This window comes from Daphnia carinata, chromosome 3 (assembly GCF_022539665.2).
Source record: "Daphnia carinata strain CSIRO-1 chromosome 3, CSIRO_AGI_Dcar_HiC_V3, whole genome shotgun sequence".
Classification (NCBI taxonomy): Eukaryota; Metazoa; Arthropoda; class Branchiopoda; order Diplostraca; family Daphniidae; genus Daphnia; species Daphnia carinata.
The window spans coordinates 1,303,045-1,328,327 of record NC_081333.1 but is presented as its reverse complement, the minus strand read 5'-3'; the positions used below and the strand labels follow the sequence as shown (position 1 = coordinate 1,328,327).

General features: G+C 40.2%; 4 protein-coding genes across 4 annotated transcripts; 2 read left to right on the top strand and 2 right to left on the bottom strand.

The window, feature by feature from the left end:
• Positions 1-830: 830 nt before the first annotated feature.
• Positions 831-2,652, bottom strand: LOC130693631 (procathepsin L-like). The gene is made up of 7 exons (XM_057516817.2): positions 2,631-2,652; positions 2,222-2,342; positions 2,011-2,160; positions 1,763-1,951; positions 1,506-1,697; positions 1,286-1,451; positions 831-1,218 (listed from the first exon to the last, which is right to left on the bottom strand). Exons 2-7 carry the CDS (start codon positions 2,321-2,323, stop codon positions 1,010-1,012), a joined length of 1,008 nt encoding a protein of 335 aa, XP_057372800.1. The 5' UTR covers positions 2,324-2,342; positions 2,631-2,652; the 3' UTR covers positions 831-1,009.
• Positions 2,653-4,536: 1,884 nt separating this feature from the next.
• LOC130693640 (uncharacterized) lies at positions 4,537-6,965 on the top strand. The gene is made up of 5 exons (XM_057516829.2): positions 4,537-4,743; positions 5,599-5,770; positions 6,008-6,153; positions 6,236-6,434; positions 6,521-6,965. The coding sequence occupies exons 2-5, from the start codon at positions 5,607-5,609 to the stop codon at positions 6,723-6,725; spliced, it is 714 nt and encodes a 237-aa protein (XP_057372812.1). The 5' UTR covers positions 4,537-4,743; positions 5,599-5,606; the 3' UTR covers positions 6,726-6,965.
• A 1,107-nt stretch (positions 6,966-8,072) lies between these two features.
• Positions 8,073-24,772, bottom strand: LOC130693601 (neurobeachin-like protein 1). The gene is made up of 44 exons (XM_059494490.1): positions 24,620-24,772; positions 24,177-24,368; positions 23,778-24,111; positions 23,631-23,719; positions 23,407-23,556; positions 23,202-23,337; positions 23,046-23,143; positions 22,899-22,982; positions 22,558-22,820; positions 22,303-22,489; positions 22,142-22,244; positions 21,948-22,080; positions 21,728-21,892; positions 21,573-21,660; positions 21,380-21,480; positions 21,203-21,303; positions 20,979-21,119; positions 20,731-20,915; positions 20,507-20,672; positions 20,300-20,433; positions 19,825-20,241; positions 19,584-19,742; positions 19,361-19,520; positions 19,160-19,302; positions 18,843-19,097; positions 18,549-18,767; positions 18,288-18,484; positions 18,102-18,212; positions 17,515-18,035; positions 17,300-17,455; positions 17,036-17,214; positions 12,655-12,804; positions 12,030-12,187; positions 11,825-11,949; positions 11,738-11,764; positions 11,426-11,573; positions 10,917-11,202; positions 10,697-10,849; positions 10,431-10,632; positions 10,256-10,370; positions 9,957-10,197; positions 9,775-9,884; positions 9,274-9,711; positions 8,073-9,212 (listed from the first exon to the last, which is right to left on the bottom strand). Exons 3-44 carry the CDS (start codon positions 23,962-23,964, stop codon positions 8,420-8,422), a joined length of 7,974 nt encoding a protein of 2,657 aa, XP_059350473.1. The 5' UTR covers positions 23,965-24,111; positions 24,177-24,368; positions 24,620-24,772; the 3' UTR covers positions 8,073-8,419.
• Positions 14,641-16,914, top strand: LOC130693616 (uncharacterized). The gene is made up of 3 exons (XM_057516795.2): positions 14,641-14,756; positions 14,860-16,074; positions 16,260-16,914. The coding sequence occupies exons 1-3, from the start codon at positions 14,733-14,735 to the stop codon at positions 16,725-16,727; spliced, it is 1,707 nt and encodes a 568-aa protein (XP_057372778.1). The 5' UTR covers positions 14,641-14,732; the 3' UTR covers positions 16,728-16,914.
• Positions 24,773-25,283: the final 511 nt, after the last annotated feature.

Here is a 25,283-nt window from a genome sequence, read left to right as displayed (position 1 = left end):
TGCAGTAAGGTGTCTCCGTAACAGCCACTGCTCTTTTGCTTTGGTATACCCCTTGCCAACAGAATAATTTCTAATTTTGTTCTTCCATCTAACAATAATGCCAATAAATGATATTCTTTTACTTCAGTTTCATGTGTTTGTTATAAAGAAAAATCAAAATTACATACAATTATATGAAAACAAATTTTGATTCTTTGCATTAGGGGGACATAAAGTATAGATGATAATCTGGAGATCGTGCTGCGCCTGCTAGAGAGCCAGCGAATGTATTTTTCATTTTTTTTTATGATGAAATAAAGCACAACTTTTCTCATCAATTCTAGAGAATTGAAATAAAAATCAGCCAGCTACGTGACAACATAACCACGTTTTCCTTTGGGGCTACACTTTAGCTATTAATGGAGAGAACTAGAGCCTTCGAACCTTCCTCTTTTCTAGGAATGCTTTGTGGCGAAATGTGCTACCTAGGGATTTTGGCATTTTTCGGTGTATTGACCATTATCCCAGTTCTCAGAATTTCTATGGTTTTAACGCTTTTGTTATTAGAATCAGATTTTGAACTTAAGAGACTCCATACTCGTATAAATATACAACTTTATTCTCGTTTGTTGAAATCAGTGTTGCCAACGCAAACGTTTCTAGATTACGATTAGTCCTGAACGAACGTACATAGAACTAAAATTTTGTAATCTCTGCTTACTCCGATTTATAGCCGATTACTTACTACCAACCAGCAGCGCTAGAAAACATTTCAACCGTTCGTGTCAAGAACCAATCTCAAGCTGGTAGAACAAACAGCATGTCCATAACTATACAAATGCGACACGCAATTATCCGTCAAGGAATTTATTCATACAGGTTCAAGGTTTTCTTCAGAAAATAATCATCTTCATTTCAAGAATGCCGAGGGAAATGGTAAAAAAATTTGGTTTAAAACGAATTCGAGGGGAACAGGATGGATGAAGACAATGTGAAAAACCATACGTTGAGCATATCCTCCGCTAGCTTCTTAAACGAGTGGATAGCTGGCAGCGGTGGCAACTCCGCAGTGATTCTTTCTATTACGGGCAATCTTGATGTAACCCTTGTCTCCCCACTTCTCACTCCAGGAATTCTTTACGAGCCAATAATCTTTACCAGCTTTATCTTTCCCATAGCCAACTACCAAAACTCCGTGATCGAGATCATCGCTGGAACAATCAGGCTCGTAATAAATACCTGCAGAAATTTCAATATACATACACATATGCTCTAGTGGAGGATTGAAGCAAACTCCTATTGATACCTGCAGAATAAAACTGAAACGATTCGTGGGAAGCATCAATAGCAATCGACACCGGACCAACAGTTGCAAGGGCGGCCATTAGCTTAGCTTCATTGCCAGATGGGATGTCCACAAAGCCAGTGTCGACAGCTCCACGGGTTTTGGGGTTATAACGGCATGTATCGTCCTAAAAATTAAATTGCAATAAGACGCATCTTGGCCTAATATTGAAACAATGTACCTCAGCTTCGTAGGGATATGATTCCTCGGTATCGATACCTTTGTTATCCTTAATGTACTGGAAAGCTTGATCCATAAGTCCACCATTGCATCCTTCATTTCCGTATCTGCCACTGCAGTCGATCAAATTTTGCTCACTCAAAGAAACCAGCTGTCCACTTTTTCGGAAATTCTGAGCTTCAAGCGCACCAGTCTTAAATTCAATAATAAAAAGGTTAAGGATCAAGTATTAAAGCAAATCCAAAAATTATTCATTACAGCCGAAAATGACCAGCAAGATCCGCATTGGCCTTGATCCTTAACGGGGGTGACGGCACCTTCTGTACGCCAATCAACAGATTCTGGGATTGCTACATTGGCTGGTTCCATGAAGAAAGCCCCATTACCAGATTTCGTAAAATTTTTGCCCTTAAACCCATTTACGACTGCAACAAATTCATGATGAAGCTGTAATACAAAAATAAAATGTGAATACTGTGTAAGCTGACAAAATAGTGGAATAATACCAGGTCACCAAAATGGTTCATTTCCATGGTAAACGATACTTCTCCTTTGTGAAATCTAGCATTGTGGCGTGCAATCTTGTGACGATTCTCCATATACACCTTTTGGCGAAATTTCTCTTCAAATTCTGTGTATGACTTGGAATGAATATTCTATTCACAAAAGAAATTGAAATTAGAATGTTTCATAATAATACAAATGAATCCAAAGTACCTTGAACAAATTCCATTCATCAGCAAAAAGTTTGTTCACAGATACAGCTGAAACCATTCCAAGAGAAATGGCCAAGAGAACAGCAAGAGCCAGATGCTTCATTATGTATATTATCACAGGTCTGGAAACAAAGAGATAATTTATGTAAATGGAAAAAAATTAATAGCAAGAGTTAATAAAAATTATACATTTTCTCTAAGAATATGTAAATTCAGAATAATGTCTATTCTACTATTAATCCCTGTTTAATATAGCGTTTAAACAAAACAAACTTTTAAAAATAAAGAGCGATTTACATGCTACATACTGTCATACATAGATTGAAGAACCCCCTCCCCCAATGTGTCAATCACAAACCTTAAGACTACTGACTTAAGTGATACAACAAATTTTAAGCTGTCGTATTTACCAGTAGTATAATGTTAACCAAATTACTGCTTCTCCAATTGAGGTCGTGACAAAAACTGCGACGTAAATGAAGAATCAGATTTGTCTTCACTTCTTTATACAACTACCACACAGCAGGGTTGCCGGTTTTTTAAATAAATATTCAATCCAATAATATTTTGGTTGCTTACGTAAAATACGTAAAATAGTAAAAATACTACTGGTATTACATAAATGAATTACCAGCGACAGACTTAGAGAATAAGTTCTAGAATTTATAACGGTTAAATGTTGTTAGAATCATAAATTAACTATACAAAATTCGAAGGCAACTCTGTGTAAGGGTAATAACAATGACGTAAGAATGAAACTGAGTCAGTGGAAATACATTTCACAATGTTTTCGTCTTTTGGATTATCGTTGTTCATATCAAAGATAATAATACATGCCTGAAAATCTAGGTTATAACCATCAAACTACTCGCTGCTAAGACGATCGAAAAAAACTAGTAAAATTGCACTATCAGCTGCCTAGTGTTAAGGCGGCAAAACACCCAAGAGAGGTAAGTTTAAACAGGTGTGAAGGAAAAAGAAACTGCCCAAATATATTTATCACTTTCACAAAATGATAAGCTGTATTTTTCTCGTACATTATCAGCACAAAAAAAAGAATCCTCCGAGTTAGATTCATTAGTTACCATTTAACGCGTCATCTAGCCAGGGAATCGATAAAATGCAAGGTCATCCAGGTCAAAAGCCGATATCCGAAATCGAAACTCAATATCCATTGGGGTCAACGTTCTTCATCCCCAACTGCCGACGGCAAACGCACTATGCCATAGCGCTGTTTGTGTATCAATCAACTCAGTTGTTTTTACCACAAAATACAAGGTCGTATAATAACCGGGATATTGGGCATTCACGACGGCACTTGTTTTGTGTGCGGAAACGAAACGAGTTGAGGTCAATGATTCATTTTTTGATCGCCACAATAAAAGAATTCCCAACATTCTCGAGGATGACGTCAATCCGTAATGTCGCAAACTTAAAAAAATAATTATTAACATTAACCTACTACATGTTGGAGAACACACACAAAGTAAATTAGGTAGCAGCATGAAAGATGCATACGTTGGTAGATAAACAGTTCTCCGATTACAAATTTTAGCGCGAGTATGAGAATTTCTAGTCCAATTTTCGCTTTCGATAGATAAATAGTATACATCCACAATGTCTCCAACCTATTTTCGCAGAAAATATGTAAGTCACACAACTGAATCGCGAGCAATATTTTTTGAGGGCGTATTCTATTAGCTGCCATTAAAACAACTATGCACTATAATGGAGCGTCTAGTTCAACAGGCAAGGAGATGATACAGTTGTAGTCTCAACATCCGGTTTTCTATCTCGTAGATCCCTGACAGTTCATTTAAAGCATGAATTCTATGCTTCTTCCGAATTCCACGAAAACGAGTCGTAACGTTGGACTATCGCGACAGTCGTTAAAAGTTGCTAATGAACTTCACATTTCGAGGAATTGTACGTACAACCTTGCTAGACAAGTTTGGGTTAAATAAACTATCAGAAACAGCTGAAACATTTAGCCAATCTTGGGGTATGAGCCAGGTAATCGACCCCAAGGGCAAAATGGAAATCGACGTTGAATAGTTTTAACAAAAGGAAAAGGACTTGAAGCGGTGTGAATCCGCCTAAAAAAGCCAAGTATCCGCATTCAGCCCCCCCCCTTCCCCTCTCTCCCTACCGACTATAAGAAAACCTGTCTCTTTTTTTTTTACGAATCCAAGACAAAGAGAGAGAACGAATACCAGAGCTGAAGAAGAGGGAAGTTAAAACCTGCCGGCAGGGACTTACCTGGCGCTCAGTTCTTGACGGTGCAGCGTCGACCAAACAACTAACCAGAATAAAAGTATTTAAAAAGAAAAAAAGAAGATAAAACGTTAATCTCAAGACATTTTGATTGACCGCAAAAATCAGATATGCTACTCTTGTCGTGTTGAACGCGCGTTAATCTTTTTAATATTTGGAAACTGGATGATCGTCCAGCCTTGAGTCAAGTGTTTACCGTTCATCTTCTAGCCCAGCTTCCAAATATTATAGACAACAGACATTTTAAAGGTAAGAAAATATATCTACAGTTTATCCAATTGTGTGCTGCATGGTGTTATCATTAGATTCAACTTTAAACAAAATTTTAAAGACCAATTTAAATTTACACGACGGGTAGGAAGAGGGCGATTTCTTAAAGACTTGATTTCCTGGTTTCTTGGAGGCCTAGCAAACAACACTGAACAAAGATCACTGAGAGAAAAGAACGCATGTCAACTGTGACATTGACCTCTTGGTTCTTGACCCTCTCTGAATTTTTAAAAAATCTTGGCGGAATAGGGGGAAAAAAAAAGTTTAAACCAGGAAGAAGGAAACCAACGAACTCCGTTGATTCTCCATTCAACGACGATCTTATTCCTTAACAATTGATGAATGTTTAACGGTATCTCATCCTTTCTATAGACGTTTTTTTTTTTTTTTCAAATAGTTTAAACCGGCTAAACATTATAAACAACACATTAATTGGTAAGGGTACGCGTAAGTTGGGTAGGAATGCGTCCTTTCCCAACGTCGAATCTGTCATAGCAAATGACATCAGGCGGAAGCCGCTTGAGCAACTCCTCGACAAAGAACCAGTTTTCGTGGAATAGCCCGACATAAAATGACCCTTCGGTTTTATTGCTGCATGCCACAGACGCGTGTTCCGTTACCTGACCAACTTCCATGAACCATCACCCTTCTCTGCAGCATCAGATTTTAACCTTGGACATGCCCGTTACTTGTTAGAAGAAGCTCTCATTTCCCAATTAGAGGCTACCTAGTTATCCCTTTACCTACATACCCTGTACCCTACTATACATTTGTGCATGGGCGTTGATTACCACATCAAATCCGTAATAATCTTTTTTCTTTCCCCTCTCACAGTTTCAGATATGGCAATTGTTGTCTACTTGGCAATTTTCAGCTTAACGTGTCTCTCGGGCCTGGTCCACAGCGAGCTAAGCTCGTGTCAAGGTGCCGGCTTAAAATACCTCAATGGCGACGCTCTATCGGGATTGACCTCATGTCTTGGACCGGAAAATACGCCTTATCCCACGTGAGTGCATTTAGAATTCAGGAAATTTGACATTCAGTAGCCAAACGTTGCGCAACTCAACATATTCGCCATGAATGCCCTTGAACTGTCGCGTTCGTGACTGAAATTCAAGGCATTTTCAGACGACTGGAACTCACCGGTAGAAAATTCTAAAAAATTCAGATAACAGAATCATCAGAATAATTAAACCAATGAACGAATTGTCATAAAGATATACTCAACCTATCAATTTCACAGATCTGCCATTGAACGCATGTTCAAATCAGACCGACGAGGTCGGGCATCGCGTTTGGTCGATCCCGCCGAAACGCAAAAGACGTTGCTCAAATTTCACGAAGCTGCCAACTACGGCCACGACTCCAGTCAGCTGTTACAACGCCAAGGTAATCGAACTAAAAATGAAAAGATAAATTTTTTATTATTATTATTATTAAACGGAGAAATAACCATTACGGTGGTAAACAGCAAGGAACGTGTTTGATCTGCCACAATCGCAACAGCGTGCCGGCCCTACCGGCTGTTCAACTCCCGGTAGTCGGCTGTGCAAGACGCGGTACAATACTACGGCGCCGTTATACGGTGTTTCATTGACTTCCGGCCAGCCTGTCACCATCGTCCAGAAATTCCCAGACCTTCTTCAGCAAGTCATCTTCGAGGTTTGCGAGTGAGTACAAACACACTTGCATTTTATTGAAGACGATACACGGATGAGTGCTTTTATTAATGCGTTCTTTATCCTCACCTATGCAGTTCAACCGAGTGTGACGTCGTGCACGGCGAGTGCGTCCAAACCTACGTCCCTTATTTGTTCCTGGTCATTCCGCTAGGCCCCGTGACGTTGACCGGACAAGACTACGTCCTTGTTGAAAACGGTTGTGTATGTCGTCCAAAATACGCTCGCCTGGCTGGTCAGCAGGAGTCCTCCCTCTCCGAAGTCCTCCCCGGTTTAAATTGATCTTACATTGTATATCTACTACGACTTTGAAAAAAAACAAAACAACATCCTTTCAAGAGAATTCCATCTGCGATGGAGTTCTGTTGTGACGACAGCGCAACGTTGGTCAATCAACCGAAGCGCCGAATAATTCCCAATCTACTATTTATCATTCCCCGCACATCTCAAACAAACAGAAGGACGACCAGGAAAAAAAGAAACAAATCCAGTTCAAGCGTGTTCTCGATTCCTTATTTACTAGAACCACAACCGTAATGCTAAAAAAGCTGTACATAATGAAAGGATCTTTGATGTTCTGTGCTGAATACAAAAAAAAAATCTTAAACAGGAAGTCTTTAAACGCTCTTTGTTGTCAATATCCTGCGAAAAGAAAACATTATTATGTTGCTACTATAGTTCTGTAATGTTGGGCAAGGAAAGAACTCCCGGGGCGAACCACAAACTCAGTTCCATTATTTTTTTACCACAATTGAGCATATTTTTGCGGATATCCAACAATGTAAAAATAAACTCTTACTGAAGCTTTTAAAAAGTGGTTCCTAAAATACCTGATGGCGATTCACGACATGAGGAAGTCATCAATTCAGTAACTGCTGAGACTTTAATCAAAATGGATACGAGTTTTTCGCGTGTTTGTCTTCATTTGAATAATCAACCATGGACCAGGTTGTTCAGAAGAAGGCCCATGAAATGTCCAGTTCCTAATTAAAAAAAAAAAATAAGATAATGCAAATTTCAATTTAATTTAGGAAATAACTGTTCTAATGATGAGTCAATATCCGTTGCGGAATAAATGAAGAAACAAGGAAAAGAAACTAAAATAGAAATAAAATAGTAAAAGAAAAAAACTAACGTGGAACTGTTACGACTTTTTCCTCCATTTCGATCCGCTGATTCCGGAAATTACCTAATAAATGTTTTTCTTCTTACCACCAAAGATCGGGATGAAGAGAACCTCTGCAACGCGTTTCAGGCCAAATAAAACATGTAAAAATAACTTTCCATTGAATTCGAAATAGTTATTCCTTTCGATTCGTTAGTTTTACAAACAGTTTAGTTGCTAACCAACGAAAACAATTTGCCTTTTCAGTTATTATTTACTATCTTTTCAATGAAGTAAATGAATGTTTTACAATTAATTTATGGACGTATTTCCATTAGGAAATAGCCCATAAGAATTGTACAATCTAAAAGTTGGCTTTCAGCTTTGTTCCAAAAGGCTAACAAATTGCATACAGAGAACTCAAACAGATGCACAAATGATTAGAAACTCAACTAAACGAAATACCTGTTCGAGTCATCCATACGAGTTCAAAGGCAAATCACTTCATGAACTAAAAAAAAAACTGAATTATAAAATATATTGTATTCGCTTACAATCATTCGCGAATTCAAACGGATAAACGATACCCAAATAAAAATTCATTACGATTGTTGTGTAGACCTTATAGCATCACAACAATCACTGCATCAATGACAAAAAAAAAGACAGATAAGTCGACGTAAAACATTGAAAATTATACAATCGCAAGAGAAGACTTCGTCTATACTTATTACTTCGTTAAGAATTCATTCCTCAAGATGGAAGTTTTCCACAACATATTGGTAACGCGAAAAACACTAAGTTTTTTATCACTAGGCGAACTCTTGACTTTCAATTGACTCAAACCCAGTGGATCTAAACTATCCGTGGTCTATTGCGGAATGTTGGGCGCAACAATAACTACTTTGCCATCTCGTAGAGCTACTAAAAGTTGCGTATTGCGAGGAGCCATCACTAGATCTTCAATCGGGCTTTGCATTGGAATGTCAAACACGGGAACCAAGCTTATAATTCGTCTTATAGTCACATTACCATTAGAATCGCCACAAGCGAGGTAGCCATCGCTGGCCGAAGAGAGGGCAGTAAATGCGAAAGGGCTGTACGATAGGCCACATCTTTCGCCATTGATCGAATACGATTGGATTGAAAAATTGTCTTTCTCTTCGGCAGAAAAGACTACATCACCTCGGTCTGATAGCCACAGCTGAGTAATGATGATCCGTTCAATATCTGTCCGGCCGGAAGCGTGAAGCGTGCGGATGTATTGACCCTCTTTAATTGTGTGCACGTTGACCGTTCCATCTAGTGATCCACTAACAGCCATGTCCAAGGATGTGGACAAACCAACACAGGTGACAGTCTTGTCATGTCCATAAAGGACCTGGACGGATTTGAGCACAGAGGACGATAGATCCCAAACAATGCAAGTGGTATCACGTGAACCTGTGATCAATTGCGATCCACTCTCGTCCAGGGCCAAACACGTAACAATGTCGATGTGTTGAGTGACTGAATTGAGCAGCCTCAGTCGTGGAAGGGCGTAAACTTTGATGCTGTTGTCCAATTGACCACCGACATACACTTTGCAATCGGACGAAACGCTAATTAAACGACTGTTCAGCTTCACGCTTGGATGAAATGATTCACTGATTCTCCTTCGATTTCTAAATCATTTTCAAATTGGTTATTGACTTAAACGAAATGTTTCAAAGAAATTGATTTTACCTGGGGTTGCTCAGTGTTGGATCGCGTTCCAGAGAAAAGCCGTAGGGCAGCATCTTGTCATGAGAAGCCCAGGCATGAAGACCAATGCAACCGGATCGACTGACGCTGACCAACACGTCCGGAATGGTAGCCGTTTGAGAGCCGTAACCGCGACTGCGAGTCGAATCGATATCGGAATTGGGTATGCTCAGATAAACGATAGAATCTCGTGGTTCAACAGTCAAATCGGCAATGTGAACGCACGACAATCCGTCAAAGAAAAGTTCCATCGAAGGAGGGTACTTCGATTTGGCTAATGCTTCAGATTGACTGAGCCGAATCGGATGAGGCTCTTTAAACAGCTGACACGGCGTTTGGCCAAAGTGATTTATCATGCCCTCAACTGCTTGGCGTTCAACTGGATCTGAGATGGCATCCAGATCCACTGCACCTTCATAGCTATTGAACAATACTATTTTTTTCAAATGGCTATCCATAGAATAAACAATATTAATAGTTCACCTGCAATAATAAAAGACATTGAGAGCTTCTACAGCAGCGGGGCCTCTTTGTTTGTAACCGAATATGAGATCAATCCACTCGTGCAAGTGCGCAGAAATATAATCTGATTCCTATAAACATTCCAGCCAATGCGTCGTAGACCGGTTTAATCGATTGAAATGTGTAGATTAACCATAACTAACCAGTGCTTTTCGGTGGTGATCGATAAAATCGTGTGGAGATTTGGCCCAAGGTGGAAGCTCCACGTGATCAACTGGTTGCTTAGTTGCTTGCAATATTCCAAGGTCTAACCGGTTCATGTTAATCAAGAATTCAGGTTGGCAAAAGAATTCGGGAATCAGTTCCTTCACGTCGTTTGGGTTATCCATGAGCAACCGCCACGTCGAGTTGAGAGAATGGAACTGTCTATCAGCTACATCAAACCTGTTGAACGAATATCGTCATTGTGTGCCATTTACGAAGACTAAAGCGCATAACGTACCTGCCACTCTGCAATTCAATGTGCAGCGAAGTAAAAGGTTCCATTCGAACTAAGTAATGCAGTACACCAGCCGCGTTAGAGTAATGTGTGCCGTAATGAAATTTGGCAATTATACCTAAAGTATGGGGAAGTTTGAATGTTAAAACAGTTTGCTGGAAATGGAAAATGGAAATACCTGATGGATCTTCAAACTGATCGTATTTGGCACGAACTTCTTTGGCATTTTTCGGATTCACGACACCAATGGGCCGTGAAAGGTCCCGAAAAGTAGTTGGTTTCGTTAAATCAAGAGTTTCAGATTGATAATCGGCCAAGATCCACGGGAAAACGGGATATTGCGACAGATCATTGTAGGTCCGACCAGCGATGGTGTTTAACTAGGTTTAAATGACGGTTGTTTAAAATGATACGAGTGGAAATCAAACCTATTTTTTTTTTTACCTGCATCAGATAGTCGAAGTTAGATATTTCACGTTGGACCCATCTCTGAGTGAGTCCCGACGACCGAAGGACATCAGCTGGAGAACGACTACTGTAGTAGAGCAAATTAGGCGGACGCAAACTCAGAATCCTGCTGTAAATTCTGTTACGTGTCTGTTAAAAATCAAAAAGAAATTTAACATTCATTCTATTAACTAAATTTGATCAAACGACGAATTACCTTAGTGTTGAAATTGACAAAGTAAGTCGTGTGGTCTATAAGGAAAAATTCAAGGGCGCTGCGACGTAGATTGTACCGTCGCAAATGGACTTCTTGCAATTGACTAAGAGCGAATTTGAAATCAACTCGTTCTCTATCCGCTGATTCGCAGCCGAGGCCAGCATCCCAGAAGCAAATCCAACCACGTGATATCTCTAAACGGCCTTTGATAACGGACATAAGTGTCACTAGTTCGCAATCTTCACTAGTTGTCACTTTCTCCTTTCCTTCGTTCAATTCTTCTTTCCTGCAAATAAAACACGACATTCAATCCAAGTCTAAACAACACACCATTTACAAAAGGAATTAACACAAAAATCAAATGCACAATACAAAACATCCTACTTTCACCCACACGATATCTGTTGGTGAAAGTAAGACCATTGGGGAAAAAAAAGAGTCTAACTTTTAACTGCACTTTTAGATTACTAATTTTGTAAAGACCCAGTTACGCTGAGCTAGAACATTACTCTAAGGAAGCAGCTAAAGCCAAATCTTCTTCAGTTAGACTGTCCTCCGGCTCTTGAGCGTTGAATGCTCGCTTCAGTGCTTGATTGGCCACCTTGCTAGGCAACAAGCAATTGAGCGAATCTGGACTGTGGACATCCACCTGGATTCCTGAAAAAGTGAAAGAGAAACGGGAGGATAAAAAAAAAAACAGCAACACACAATTAAAACATATGCAATAAAGCAGGCCATAACATAAATGCGTTAACTGACCATGCACTGACTAGCTATTAAAATGATTAAAGATGCCAACGGTGCTGTGTTAGTATACCTACCTGGGTTCTGACGGCCTTTTTTGAAAGCTTTTTAAGTAATTCATTTCGTTAGTTTAATGCACAACAAAGTCTGCCCGTTATGTTTACCTGCGTTGTCCCTTAAACGGCTCGCTTGGATATGAGGATCAAAATGTTGGTTGGGTATAAGTTTGAGGCGCATTCGCGAACGATTTTCACACAGCGACAACTTCCATCTTTTCTCTGAATCGACTCTGTTGTCCATCAAACAAAAAATGTGAATTGAAAAATAAATTTAAAAAAAAAGGATATCCAGGAAAAAAAATGTTTTTACCGTTGAGCCCAGGAGCCACGCGGACCGATAAGGAATTGCTTCAATTGTCGCCATTTCTTTCGAATAACTAAAGCGTGACCGCGTTGATGACTCAAGAGAGCATTGAATCGCACGTGTTCTTCCGACTGTTTGCTCCGGAATGCGTCCAAAATTTGCATCTGGTCAAACAGAAAATGTACACTACAGTTACAACCGTTGACACTTCAATTACACAACAGCAACAAAATATCGATCATATAATTTTTTTTTCATGAAAGTAAGACAGCGTAACCGCACGACATGCCAAACGAATGTGACCGAAGGGCTCACCGAAAGGAAAACTTGGTCATCTACATTTTTTCAAAAAATATTATAATAATATGGAGCGTATAACTGAATTTCTTTCTTTCACCAGGTGGCTAGATATTGTAAGTAAAAAAACACAGACATAAATTAAAAGATATCGACGAGAATGACAGCTGGCCACACTGTGCAGTATTGTGGTCAGACAAGACAGCTGCCAGTCAACATCAACTTTCACGATATTTTTGCTGTAATCGCGTATTGGATAACACGATTTGAACTAAATGCGTTCCGGAAAAAAGTCGGCCATTGAATAATGAATTTTGGCGATGGGGTTACTTACCTGAAATTTGATTTTCGATTCGTTGACTTCTCGATATCGACGATGTACAGCTAACATAGCCGACTCGTCGCTCTCGGCCCAACTTCGGTTCATGATTTCAGGCAAGGCTTGAAGGTGAAGGGTGCGAAACAGGTCGCTTTTCGGACGGATCTATCACATCACAAAATGAAATTGAATACAAACATTGCATTACTTATGCGGAAAAACTAATGGCCTACATAGAAACATTTCTATTTAGATTAAAATAATAAATAAATTAAAACGCGATTGTGTTGATCATCATTTAGCAAAATTATGCCCAAATGTCCAGATCTAATTGCTGCGAACAACATTGCTTATCCGTTACGGGCTTCATGATCAATTTCGTTTTAAGTTCGCAAAGACGACAAGATGATTGGTAGGAAACTATACGATACTGCTAAAGGGAGGGATGCTAGCTCTCTGAAGATGAAACCGATTTCTCTTGTTTTTCTTTCACAAAGACATAAGCAGATGTTTCCCTTTTTCTTCTTGCCTAGTAGAAACATCTGAATCGACCTAGTTATAAAGCCATACCAGCAACCGATCGACATCCATCTACTATAGTTTTATTATTTTGATGACAGGAAAACCATACGCTACGCAAAGTCTGTCCATCATTCTTTTTCCTACCACCAAATCGGACGCTACCACATTGTCCCACATCCATACCAGAGAAAAGGAGGAAAGAAAAATTAGAAGCTCATCGAATGTAGAAAAAACATCAGCCCTTTCTCCTGACACTAATAGATCTCGCGTGTTCATTATGACAAACTGATGTACCAGCATCGTTGCAGCCTGGCCAAATACAAGCAGAAATAAATTGTTGCGCTCTAATTTTCAGACAAAATTACGATATGCGTCTCTGTAAAAAAAACCAGGAAACAAAAACAACATGGATAATTTTCCTCGACGATCTCTTGCGCACGAAGGCTATCGTGGCAGTACCCACGCTATCGCTAAGTTCGTGCGGTGCGCAATAAATTCTACCAAAACAAAACGAATAAGTGGCAAACAACAATTACGTTACCCAAAACAAACAAGCTTTCAGGTTAATTTCAGTTTAAACGATGTCATTCTATTGGGGCATGGAAAAAGCATGGAACGCTCAACGGTACAACGTTGAGCGTTCCATCGCTAAGCAACGCTAAATCATACTAACGATACTTTGTCAATGAAACAGATTGCTCAAACGAAAAGAATATACAACTAGGTCATCTAAATAAGTCTTTTACGAAGATGCAGACAGGAGGGAAAAAAAAAAGGATTCCTACCAATACATAATTTTTTTCCAAACATCCTGATGACGGCAAACTGTGGCTTTAGGGGACACTAAGACTAACCCAAATTCAACGCAATTTTTCGGCAATATGTTGCGGGTTTTTTTTCTTCCTCCATAATAACACCGTTTGCCGAAGTCAGAGTTAGAAAGAATCAGGTGGACCCAACATTTTAATATGTACCCTATAGCCGATGGTCACTTCGTCACGGAGAACGATTACTCTACCTATATTTAATAATAGACATAATGTTTATGTCCCCCCCCCCCTTTCTTTCCTAGAGCGATTTGTTTTTGGAAATTCAAATAGATCGAACTTTCTAAATTCACAATTAAATTCGAAGAAGCGTGACGGGAAACGATTCAAGCGTATCAGTCTCTTATGACAATCGTGTCACAAATTCTTTTGGCGAAGATGGTACATGTTTCTGTGGTCCACCTTTCATCAATACGGTGATCGAAATGGAAACGAACAAAAGCAAAAAAAAAAAAAAGAAGGCCATAACTCTTCTGCTGAATCGAAGCCAAATATTCGAAACGGGAGAGCGGTCAGTAGCGCAGACCATGTGCAAGCGGGAAACCAAATCACGTGACTCGGGTTCCAACGGACGGATTTCAGGGATGGATTGGACAGTTGGGGTGGGGGGTGGAGCTTTCTTCGACTGGATATAAGTCGGTGTTGGCTGGATTAATAATCATACCAGTAAAGTTCTTCAGTTTTAACACATCCTCATCCTGCGCTGAACAAACGGTATAGATACATCGACAAGTTTTCGCAACCATGACACGTTCCGGAATTCAAAAGGTAAATTTAAAAGAGAATTTGCCTAAAATGGATAATTGATCTGGTGCTCTTTAAAGACAAACAACTAATCTAATCAAATGATTTCTTTATGTTTGCATTGTAGTTTGTTATTCCAGCATTGCTGGCCCTCTTAGCTGTAACGGTGGCGGGAGTGGATGACAACGTAGCGGAAGAAACGAAAATGAGGGCCATGACAGTCGAGCATAGAATGGATGACTATAGTGAGGGTACGGAGGCCAGAGATGGCCACGGCCATCACCATCATGGACATCAACAGCACGGAAGCGGCAACGGATTCCGCCCTTCAAAATGGCAGGAGAAGTTGAAGCGACCGAAATCCCAATATCCAGCAAAAAAGCCTCAATACGGCCCACCCAAGGCTCAACATAAAGCACCGAAGCCTCAATACGGCCCACCAAAAGCTAACCATCAAAAGCCAAAATCGCAGTATGGTGCACCTAAGGCTCATGGCCCACCCAAGTCATCCTATGAGCCCTCAGCTTACAGACCTCCGAAAGCTCAACACATCCCACCAAAGGCTCAGTACGGTCCACCAAAGGCTCAGTATGGTCCACCAAAAGCTGAATATAGCCCTCCTAAGGCTGAGTACGGTCCACCAAAGGCTGAGTACGGTCCACCAAAGGCTGAGTACGGTCCACCAAAGGCTGAGTACAGTCCACCAAAGGCTGAATCCAAACCCCCCAAAAGTCATCACAAACCCTCCAAGGGTAAATATGGTCCACCAAAGGCTACACATGATGCCCCATCTTACAGTCCTCCCGCATACAGCCCACCATCTTACAGTTCTCCCGCATACAGCCCACCATCTTACAGTCCTCCCGCATACAGCCCACCATCGTACAGTCCTCCAGCATACAGCCCACCATCGTACAGTCCTCCAGCATACAGCCCACCATCGTACAGTCCTCCAGCATACAGCCCACCATCCTACAGTCCTCCAGCATACAGCCCACCATCCTACAGTCCTCCAGCATACAGCCCACCATCTTACAGTCCTCCAGCATACAGCCCACCATCTTACAGTCCTCCAGCATACAGCCCACCATCTTACAGCCCGCCAGCTTACAGTACGCCAGCTTACAGTACACCAGCCCCAGCTTATAGTACACCAGCTCCAGCTTACAATCCACCAGCTCCAGCATACAGCCCACCATCCTACAGCCCACCATCTTACAATCCTGCACCAGCACCATCTTACCCTTCTCCTGCACCCGAATACAGTCCTTCGCAAGCAGCTGAAGTGCCAGAATCTAGCTATTCTACAAGCTACGAACCCATCTTCCCACCAATTTCACAGGTATGAACGATAGTCTTTACCTAGACTTCCACTTTCGATATCCCATTCATTCCATACTTGAAGTTTCAAAGAAAAACATCGCAATTTGTTTCATTAACAAGTTCCCCTACAATTTTTTGCTTTCCTGTGTAACCAAATCAAACACACAACAATCCTAACGCATTCAAAATTTGCAATTCATTTAGGGATCGGGATACGAGAGACCGCAACCAGAGTACGAACAGCCATCCTACAATCCACCACCGTACGAGTCTCCCAGCTATTTCCCAACCGAGGCGCCATACCCTCCCCCTGCCTACACCGAAGCCCCAAGTTATCCAACTCCTAGTTATGATGCCCCAGCTCAAACAGAAGCTCCCTACTCTCCTCCACAGGATCCCAGCTACGAATTACCGGCGTACGTTCCTCCCACCTACACCGAGCCCCCAACTGACCCCGAAGTACCAGCCCATACTGAAGAACCAGCTTATTCTCAACCACCCCAAACTGACGCTGCATACTCTCCACCATCGGAATATGATGTCGTCGATCACACCGAGCGTAGCCAGTATCCAAATGCTCCGGCATCTCATGAGCCTGGCAACCACGGCTTTTTTAGCAGCAACGATTTCCCCGATTTCGACGATTTTTTCAAAGATGTTTTCAGCGGATAAAAACGTGCTCAAATTACTTGCAATTATCAAGCAAGTGACCCATTCGTTTTGACTATTTAACTTAAATTCACTTAACCAAATTTAAATTGTCGTACCATTTCAAGGCAGGCCCTATTAAGCTTTTCCTTTCCCTCTTATTTGATGATGTACATAATTTCAATCAGTCGATATTTTGTTACAATCTTATAGAGGTAAACAAATTAAAAAAAAAACGGCTTATCGTTTAAGACTAAAGCGCTTGTTCCTTATGTAAATCCATGTAAATTCTAAAAGAAAAATACATGGAAAGAAAATGAATGTTTCATTACCTTATCGTCGATCCAAGATTTCCAGGCATCTCCTTGGCTGACTTTTCGAAATTCATCGAATAGGTTTGCAGTAAGCGTTAAACATGGCGACTCAAATTCCAATTCTGATCCGCCTTTTTCCAGGGCGGCTTTCATGATTGGTATTAAGCAGGAGTAACGGTCAGCATCATCTTCACTTCCTTGAATACCAAAATCAAAAGATAAGATTTGATTTTACAATTCATTTCGATGAAGAACGTTGGTATTTTCAACGACTTTCATTACCTTGAACGGCCAAAAGACTTGAATTGATATTAAAGATGAGGTACGCAACTTCGATGGCTTCAGGATGACCTCTGAATTGAATGAGAGCATGAAGCCGGGCAGAGGCGATGGCACACAATTCGGAACTCGAACTGGACGCAAACCGAAGGAGTAGCCCTACATGAATAAGACTCGGTTGATCACGTTCGTGACAATTGAATGCGCATCTATACTACCAAGAGCGATGTGATACATCTCTGTTGATTTTTTGGCTGCAAAATCTTCTTCTCTAAAAACATCCATGATGTCGAATATAGCTAAAGTTAATTCCAGCAGTTTCAATGACATCTTTTTAGCTTCGTCCTCGTGGGGATCTAGTACGACTAAATCGTACACCCAGCGTATTGCGTACTGACAATTAACCAAGACATTGCTTCTAGAAGCGGCATTGGCTGGCAGCTGTTTCAATTCGTTGGAGGCAACTTGCAGAATTATTTCGATTAATCGACGTTTAATCTCCAAATGGGAACGATATAGCTCGTTGTTGAGACCGAGAAGATTGATGCAACTCAGAATCTGGCTTCTTTCACGCCAATCATCTTTCGAGCAGCCCGGAATGCCACGCCAAAGTAGCACGAGATAAATGCTGAGCACCGTCGAGCACAAGTCCTCTTCCGGATCTAACGTAGGATCTAGGACCAAACCAGACCATTGTCCAGAAACTTCTGAAATAAGACTATATGTTTCAACGTCCAAACTGCAATGATTTTAAACATTCAGTATATATTTTCAAATAATTCGTGTTTACGTTTGAAATCCTTACCTTTCATGAGGACCAAACTCACTCAAATTCTTTGACATTGGCTGGCCCGAGGTTCTCGACGAAATGCTCAGGGAAGACTCTCTATGTTTACTTCTATAAACTTCATCATCACTGAGGAAAACAGAAAAAAAACCTGTTGTAAAACATTGTCGAAATTGATAAAATTGTGAGCTACTCTGGGATTACCTCTGGTCGATATTTAGTGCATCAACAGCCACTTCAAGTGGGGCTACTAAAAATCGATAGGGATGTTTGAGTCGTGGAGAAGAATTTGTTGAAGCTCCTGCATCGGCTACATCCGTTGTTTCGATTGATCCCTGAGCCGATTGACTCCGTCGTTTCAATCGCTGTATGGTATTTTCCCCCAATTCTTCCAAACTTCCCTGTTGGTTAAGAAAAACAATTGAAATGTAAGAAAACTTCAGCTGTACTTACAATTCTTCATACCTGAACTTGAAGAGTTTTCTGACGAAACAGGCTGTATGCGCTACTGACCGCGCTGTTTACCGCACTATGAATGTTGGTATGTAAATTACCCGCTACATTATGCAGATTGTCCGTAAGTACTTCAGCAGCATTTTGTAAGTTTCCAGTTGCGATGGCGATGTTATTGAGATTACCAGTTACTGCACCAGCTACTAGATTGCTAACGCTTTCTGCGACATCCTAAAACAAGAAGTGCCGCAACATTAATTTTGGCCATCTTAGCTAAAAATAAAAAAGAACGCATTGAAGTCATACTTTGATATCTTGTTCCAATGTTGCACTTAAACCAAGGTTCAGTCCACTAGAGTCTCGCATGGATGGCGTGGTTGGCCATGCTTTAGACGGCGATAATGGTGTGGTTGCTGTAACTGGAGTCGATATTGAGCGGTACGTGGCCGCTTCCTCATCCAGGTCAATCAAATCTGGTACCATGGGTTTTATTCCTGTGTTAGTAGCGGCTGCGATCGGTTTCCGAATTAACAACCGAGCAATACACTCTTGCCAACTTGTCTACACGACGTAAAATTAAATGAATCGAATAACTTCCGGCAAATGGTTAGGAAATGTTTTACTTGTTTGACGAACGTGGATGGAGCATTGGGTCGTGAAAGCATAAAGCCCAAAAGCCTTTTACTAAACTCCAATTTGATTTCCAGGTTTTCTTCAGCAAGTGAAAAGGCTAGTGCCATAGTTCCAGTGTAGCTATTCGGATGATCTATTGATTGAAATTGTTAGTTTCGATTTAACGTGGGATATTGCTGATAAAAGAATACCTCTTGATAGAATAATGTCAGTCAATAAATGCGTCATTTCCAAACTCGATGGTTGTCCTTGCATAAGCATAAGTAGTCCTTGGAATCCTACATCGTGTAGGTGAAGACGTAGCTTACTCTTCTCATAAGCTCGATCGGTCTTAAGAATATTGATCAACAACTAGAAAGAGAAGGACACATCATTTAGAAAAATATGAATTACATTAGCAGAGGCCGTATTTACCTTCAGTACTTTCTCCCGAAGTTCAACAGAAAAAATCTTCTCCAGCAATAGAGCGTAAAGTATTTCGGCACAACGGGGTTCCAGGAGAAGCAAGTAAAATTGATCCTTCGTGTTCTTGTTTTCAACGTAAGTTAAGAGGACATCTAACATCTCAGTGATCTTTCACATGGATGAAAACGAAACAATCAGTCACCACCACTAAATTTGCATTTCATTAAAAATGAAAACCAAAATCGATTACCATTTCGTTGTCACGGACGGACCACAAAAAACCGGTTATGGCCGAAATATCATTGGCGGTGATCTCCTTGTTAATGTACATCTTCAAGATGCCCAACAATGCTTGGCGCATTGTCTTCCTGTCATCGATGCTCAAATCTAACTGATCTCCGTTTTGATAATGTTGTTTGATTACATCAATCAGGTATTGGGGGCCGTATTTTTTTCGAAACGAGAGCCGATCTTCATGTATTAGATTCGATAAATATTGGACGTGCCCGATCCGGACGTGGAATTGGGATCTTCCCCAAATTCTCATATCGAAGAGAATATGCTGGTAAAGACTTTGAAGGAATGAAGGGTCTTGCGCATCTCTAGCGAACTCGACTAGTAGCTGGACAGCCATAAGGACTTGGACGTCAATTAAAGACGGTTGAACCTGTATTTTCAATCAAAGTTGACGATCTGGCATAGAAAACCGTTGTATCTTTTCCAACCTTTTGCATCAGGCTTCCAATTATTGCTATGTTAGCTCCTCTCACGAGCTGGTCCGTGTTTGTTGAATGATGATGCAGGACATTCCGTAGTAACGACAGAAACCCAGAAACTGGATTTTGCTCAAGCTTCCAATCTTAAGGGCCACAAAACATTCGCGAATTAATATGATAACATATGCATTTAATGCATCAGAAATATTTTTCAACCTGCATAAGATGAAGAAGGAAGAACTTCCCATCCATCCACTTCAGGTTTTTCGGAATCGGGACTCAACAGTGGGCCAGTTAGAAGCGTGTTGGCATATTCGTTTCGTACGACAGTATCAAGAATTGGGAAAAGAGCTTGAACACCCCCAATGCAACTCAAGACCTCCTAATAAAGAAAATTCCTTATTAGAAATCGTTTAGCAAAGTTTGAATAGTAGGAATACCTTAACATCCCACGCAGAACAGACTGGAGCTTTAGTGATACCACTAAATTGGTGGGTAGACGAAAGATCCATGCAAAACGAGTTGTGGTAAGCTCTGGCTGAAAGGCATATCGCCACCTTTGAATAGAATTCAGCGACGTCGAGATTTGGGTCTTCGGAACTCCATGTTGACATATTGTTGGCTCCTAATGTCAACAAGAAAAGTTAGAAGAAAATAAAGATGACATCAACTATATGTAGAAATCTACCAGCTTCGTGGAAAGTTCGAACATTTTGCGGGTTCAAGGAATCCTGTAGTACGGCAAAGAGTCCAATCTGGCCATGCAAACACGTAGACTTGCCCCAGATGGAATCTTGACTGCCCTGGGGAATCACGCGGACTTCAGGATCTAGATTTTCCCCACATCAAAGAAGAATAAGACGCCGTTTTGAAATGACATTCGATACCCAAATAACATATATAGAAACATACCGGTTTGTTGTTCGTTGGCAGACGACTTAAGCGAGGAAAGCGCTATGGGTAGGGAAAAATAATTGGGAATGTGAGACGACAATCCCGGCGAGCGGACGTCACTATGGAAACATGAGTCAAAGCCAACATAAGTCTCAGTAAAGCCCTTCAAATCCTTTATTCACGGTAAACTGGTACCTCTTTTTCCTTGGAAGACTGTGAACGCTATTGCTTTCTTGCTTATTCGAACTGTCTTGATCTAAAATGACAGGGGCACCAATGGTGAAAGAGGAAAAAGTCTATCGCACGCGAATAAAAGAAAAATGCATCGTAACATTTGGAAAGATTAAAAAAAAAATTATTTTGTTTAGAGGACTACAGCGATTTTTACCTCGCTAACTGGAGGGATTCGGACATTCACCGTCAACCGCAATGTGCCGTCCACAAAAACCGAAAGGTGACTTTGACCAAAAATCCGTCTGAAAATGGAAACAATGTGGTTTGTTTTTTAACGAGTCAACTAGCAACCATAGAAAATTTCCTCACCTGGATGGAATAAATGAAATACAAACGCTATGCCACTGATGATCATTTAAAATTACGCTGTGAACCATGGCTGTTGTATATTCCTTTTTCCATGTGACACCTACTACCAAAGTGCCATCCGAAAGGAAAAAAGCTTCGAAACCGTGTCCTTTATTCGACGACAAGCTATGAGAAAAAATATTCGAATTAAACCGTCATGAAATATCAATAGGATGCATACTTAAAGAGCTGCCGTCTATAATTGCTGGCTATGGAAGACGGATTTTCCAGTGCATCCAAACGTAGCCACGTGCATATGGAAAGTGCGTAACCAGAATTTTGCCATTGCGCGATATCAGTAACCATAATGCCCTCTGTAAACATAAAGAACATTTTAGAAAGTTTCGTTTAAAAAATGTTTGTTTTTCGTTTCACCTGTTTCGTACTGAATATCAAAGTAATAATGGCATTCTTGACAAGCAGCATCTTTCTTTGCCATAGATGATAAGCAATGAAGTATGTACGAAGAATATGGAAACTGGAAGGAAATGTTTGTATATAACCGAAAAACATAGAGTGATTGCAAGTGGGCGTACCTCTTCACCGTTCGTATCTCTCATAAGCCGCAAAATCAATTTCAATTCGGATGCGGTGATTGAATGGGAACCTAGGCTTTGGATTAATCGCAACATTTGTTTGACGCTGCGAATGTTAAGTTTCGAATGAAATTCCAGAACTGAGATCACATGACGAAGTAGTCCACGTTGACAACAAATAGCTTTGCTAAAAGAAAAAATTGGGTTGCATGCGATTAAATGTAAAAATACTGTATAAAATTTCTTTGAAATAACCTCTGAAGTGATGAAGAGCAGAGTTTATTGATGGCCGAAGCTGTTTCGAACTGAAGTTCATGATCAGTGATTTCCGGAAGCCAATCAACTAAATACGCAATAGGCTCCACGTTGCGAACCATCGATTCATGCTCCTCACCATTTTCATCGTCGCGCCCAATCGCCATGGCAATTAAGCTATCCATCATCAGGCGCGTAGGTTGTCCAAGCGATTTAATCGCTTCAAACAGTTTTTGATAACCTCCGCTACTCAGTAGCATTTCCTATTATGGCAAATGGAAATTACATTAGAAAGATGAAGGATTGGTTTCCTTGGTGAATTTCTTCAAATAATGACTCGCCTGGGCTTGCTTGTTATCTTGTAAAACAGCGGTTAAAGCCTTGACAATTGAAACGACCAACACTCGTTTGTCTTCCGGACATAACTGAAACATATTTAGAATAAAAACAAATTTTGGAAAATCGAGAACGTTGTCTACAAGTTTTACTTTGGCATCAAAAAGGAGCATTATTAAAAAGTCGACTACTCCTGTTCGCACTAATAAAACTTGGAGTGATTCTCGACGCCGATGTCGCAAAAATTGAGCTAAGAAAACAAACACATGTTAATGAAAGAAGGGCATTGAAAAACAAACGGATTAAACCTATTGACTTCACGGCGAGACAAAGGATTGGCGTCCGGTTCGTTGATATTTGAATTAGTAACTCAGGTTCTTGACTGGCTAGCAATGCTACAGTGTTTTGGTATATTTCCATCACTTCGCCCACCTCAATTTGACACTACATATAAACGAGAAGCCCGTTAATTTTAATCACAAAGGAAAATAGCAGTGTTCTTTATATCCTTACCTGATCAGGTCGCATGTTCATCAATGTATGCACTACAGTAGTTTCACAGTGTAAAACCGCACTGGCTAATTGAAGATTGTCATTTGAATTAAGAAAAGCTTTTTGCAGAAGCTGCACTGTCGCCGGAGCTATGGCCTTGGCTGCATTATGCTGATAATAATACAAATAATAGTATATTATTGCCACACACAGAAACTTAAAAATAAATTTTCACTGCAAATCACCTGGGCTCCTTTGATGATGCCTCCAAAAAGATGCAATAAACTGTAGGCAATTACTGGAATAGAGGTGGCATTCAAATGCTGAAAACAATCTATGACAGCAGTTCTGTTAAACCATTAACTTAAAATGAAAATAGCTAAAATGTTTACCATAGATAAAAGGGATGACTTCAGCTTGAAGTAGTGCAGGTTGATACTTGATTTTAGATATATCAACTGTTTGATTGACTATAGACTTTCTGTAGCTAAAGTATGGATCATAAAGAGCTTCTAGAAAAAGGCACACTAACACGACCGAGGTCACTTCATCCTTTCCTAATTCCCTGCCATTTTCCATGCAGGTCAAAATATTGGATGAAATTGAAATGCATGATGGAATCAATTGGCATGACGCAATAAATGGAATGTTGTCCAGATTTCTGCTGACAATCACAAGAGCTTTCACAACTCTAATGAATGTTTCTATATCTTTCCCACTCACATCCTTCAGACAAAAAGTATGATTATTGGTTGAAAATCAAAAGGTAGAAAACTCTTTTAACACTATACATTTTCAATCTGTGCCTTTAATTGAAAGAGTTATCGGTCCAAGGAAGGAAGGAATTCATCAGGTAGCAAAGACAGATGTGGTCCTTCATCAGACATTGATACAAATTCATTTTTGACATCCCAGTTGATTTCCAACTGGCTCTCCCACAGGTGAATAAATTCTCCAAGAAGCTCTTCAAATTTTGGATCTGCCTGCAAACAAAACACAAAAGAAAAATATATCTTGACATGTGCTACAATCTCACACTCCCTGCTAGTTGAAACTTCAGTCTTATAAGAAAAATACTTGATGTAATAAATTTAGGTTTTGCAGATTTCATTTCAACAAAAATTTGAATTATTATCGATTGTAAATCAGCAACGATACAGATCTTTTACTAAACCATAAGCACACGTTAATAAAAAAAAAAAAACACATACTAAAGGGGGAAAAAATCTCTTACCATAAAGCTTTGAGGATATACGAATCAAAGTCAACGTGATCACCGGCAAATTAAAGCTCGTCAAGCTGTAAATTTATTGCGACAAAGATGCGTTTCTGACATCCGTGACATTGAGAGTTTGAGAGACTACTAAAAAAAAAAATACATTGAAATCAGCTGATCGATATTTACTTCAAGTCCATCTTCCGGTAAAAAATAGAAACTTTTGTTGTTGTTTTTTTTGGACGTTTCGCTTCATTTTCCATTTTGAGCGACCCAACCCACAATACACCAATCATGCCTTGGCTCTCTTTTGTGTATTTGAACGGGAGATAACGGGAACCAGTTTCTCCCCAATTATTGGGTTGGCCATTCAGTTTATTCCTGTTATCCGAATCAAACAGTTCGAGTGCTTCGTTTGTGCACAAACGTCTTCAATTTCAAATCACAACCCAACAGTCCATCAGGTAAGAGCCACGTTTTGTAAACCAAAACAAACATTTTTGATGTTACACGATCCACTCATCTTAACAATCTTGTAGTGCACGTAAATCGATCGGCCAGAAAACTCATCGAAAGTGGGAATGAGTATGCAAAATTATATGAGAAAAGGATCGTTGAACTAAGGAGAAACCCGTTTGATCGTAATCTATTGTGTTTTAACTTTGGTTACACCATCTGCTCC

What these genes read in the sequence shown, in the direction of transcription:
- LOC130693631 (XM_057516817.2), bottom strand. Translation starts at nt 2,323, where the DNA reads ATGAAGCATCTGGCTCTTGCTGTTCTCTTGGCCATTTCTCTTGGAATG. An exon ending in ATGAATGGAATTTGTTCAAG is followed by an intron (nt 2,161 to 2,221) that starts GTACTTTGGATT and finishes TTTTGTGAATAG; the next exon opens with AATATTCATTCCAAGTCATA. An exon ending in CTTGCTGGTCATTTTCGGCT is followed by an intron (nt 1,698 to 1,762) that starts GTAATGAATAAT and finishes ATTGAATTTAAG; the next exon opens with ACTGGTGCGCTTGAAGCTCA.
- LOC130693640 (XM_057516829.2), top strand. Translation starts at nt 5,607, where the DNA reads ATGGCAATTGTTGTCTACTTGGCAATTTTCAGCTTAACGTGTCTCTCG. An exon ending in GAAAATACGCCTTATCCCAC is followed by an intron (nt 5,771 to 6,007) that starts GTGAGTGCATTT and finishes TCAATTTCACAG; the next exon opens with ATCTGCCATTGAACGCATGT. An exon ending in TCAGCTGTTACAACGCCAAG is followed by an intron (nt 6,154 to 6,235) that starts GTAATCGAACTA and finishes GGTGGTAAACAG; the next exon opens with CAAGGAACGTGTTTGATCTG.
- LOC130693616 (XM_057516795.2), top strand. Translation starts at nt 14,733, where the DNA reads ATGACACGTTCCGGAATTCAAAAG. An exon ending in CACGTTCCGGAATTCAAAAG is followed by an intron (nt 14,757 to 14,859) that starts GTAAATTTAAAA and finishes TTTGCATTGTAG; the next exon opens with TTTGTTATTCCAGCATTGCT. An exon ending in TCTTCCCACCAATTTCACAG is followed by an intron (nt 16,075 to 16,259) that starts GTATGAACGATA and finishes CAATTCATTTAG; the next exon opens with GGATCGGGATACGAGAGACC.
- LOC130693601 (XM_059494490.1), bottom strand. Translation starts at nt 23,964, where the DNA reads ATGGAAAATGGCAGGGAATTAGGAAAGGATGAAGTGACCTCGGTCGTG. An exon ending in GAGATACGAACGGTGAAGAG is followed by an intron (nt 22,245 to 22,302) that starts GTACGCCCACTT and finishes ATTTCCTTCCAG; the next exon opens with TTTCCATATTCTTCGTACAT. An exon ending in CCGTCCGTGACAACGAAATG is followed by an intron (nt 19,743 to 19,824) that starts GTAATCGATTTT and finishes TCCATGTGAAAG; the next exon opens with ATCACTGAGATGTTAGATGT.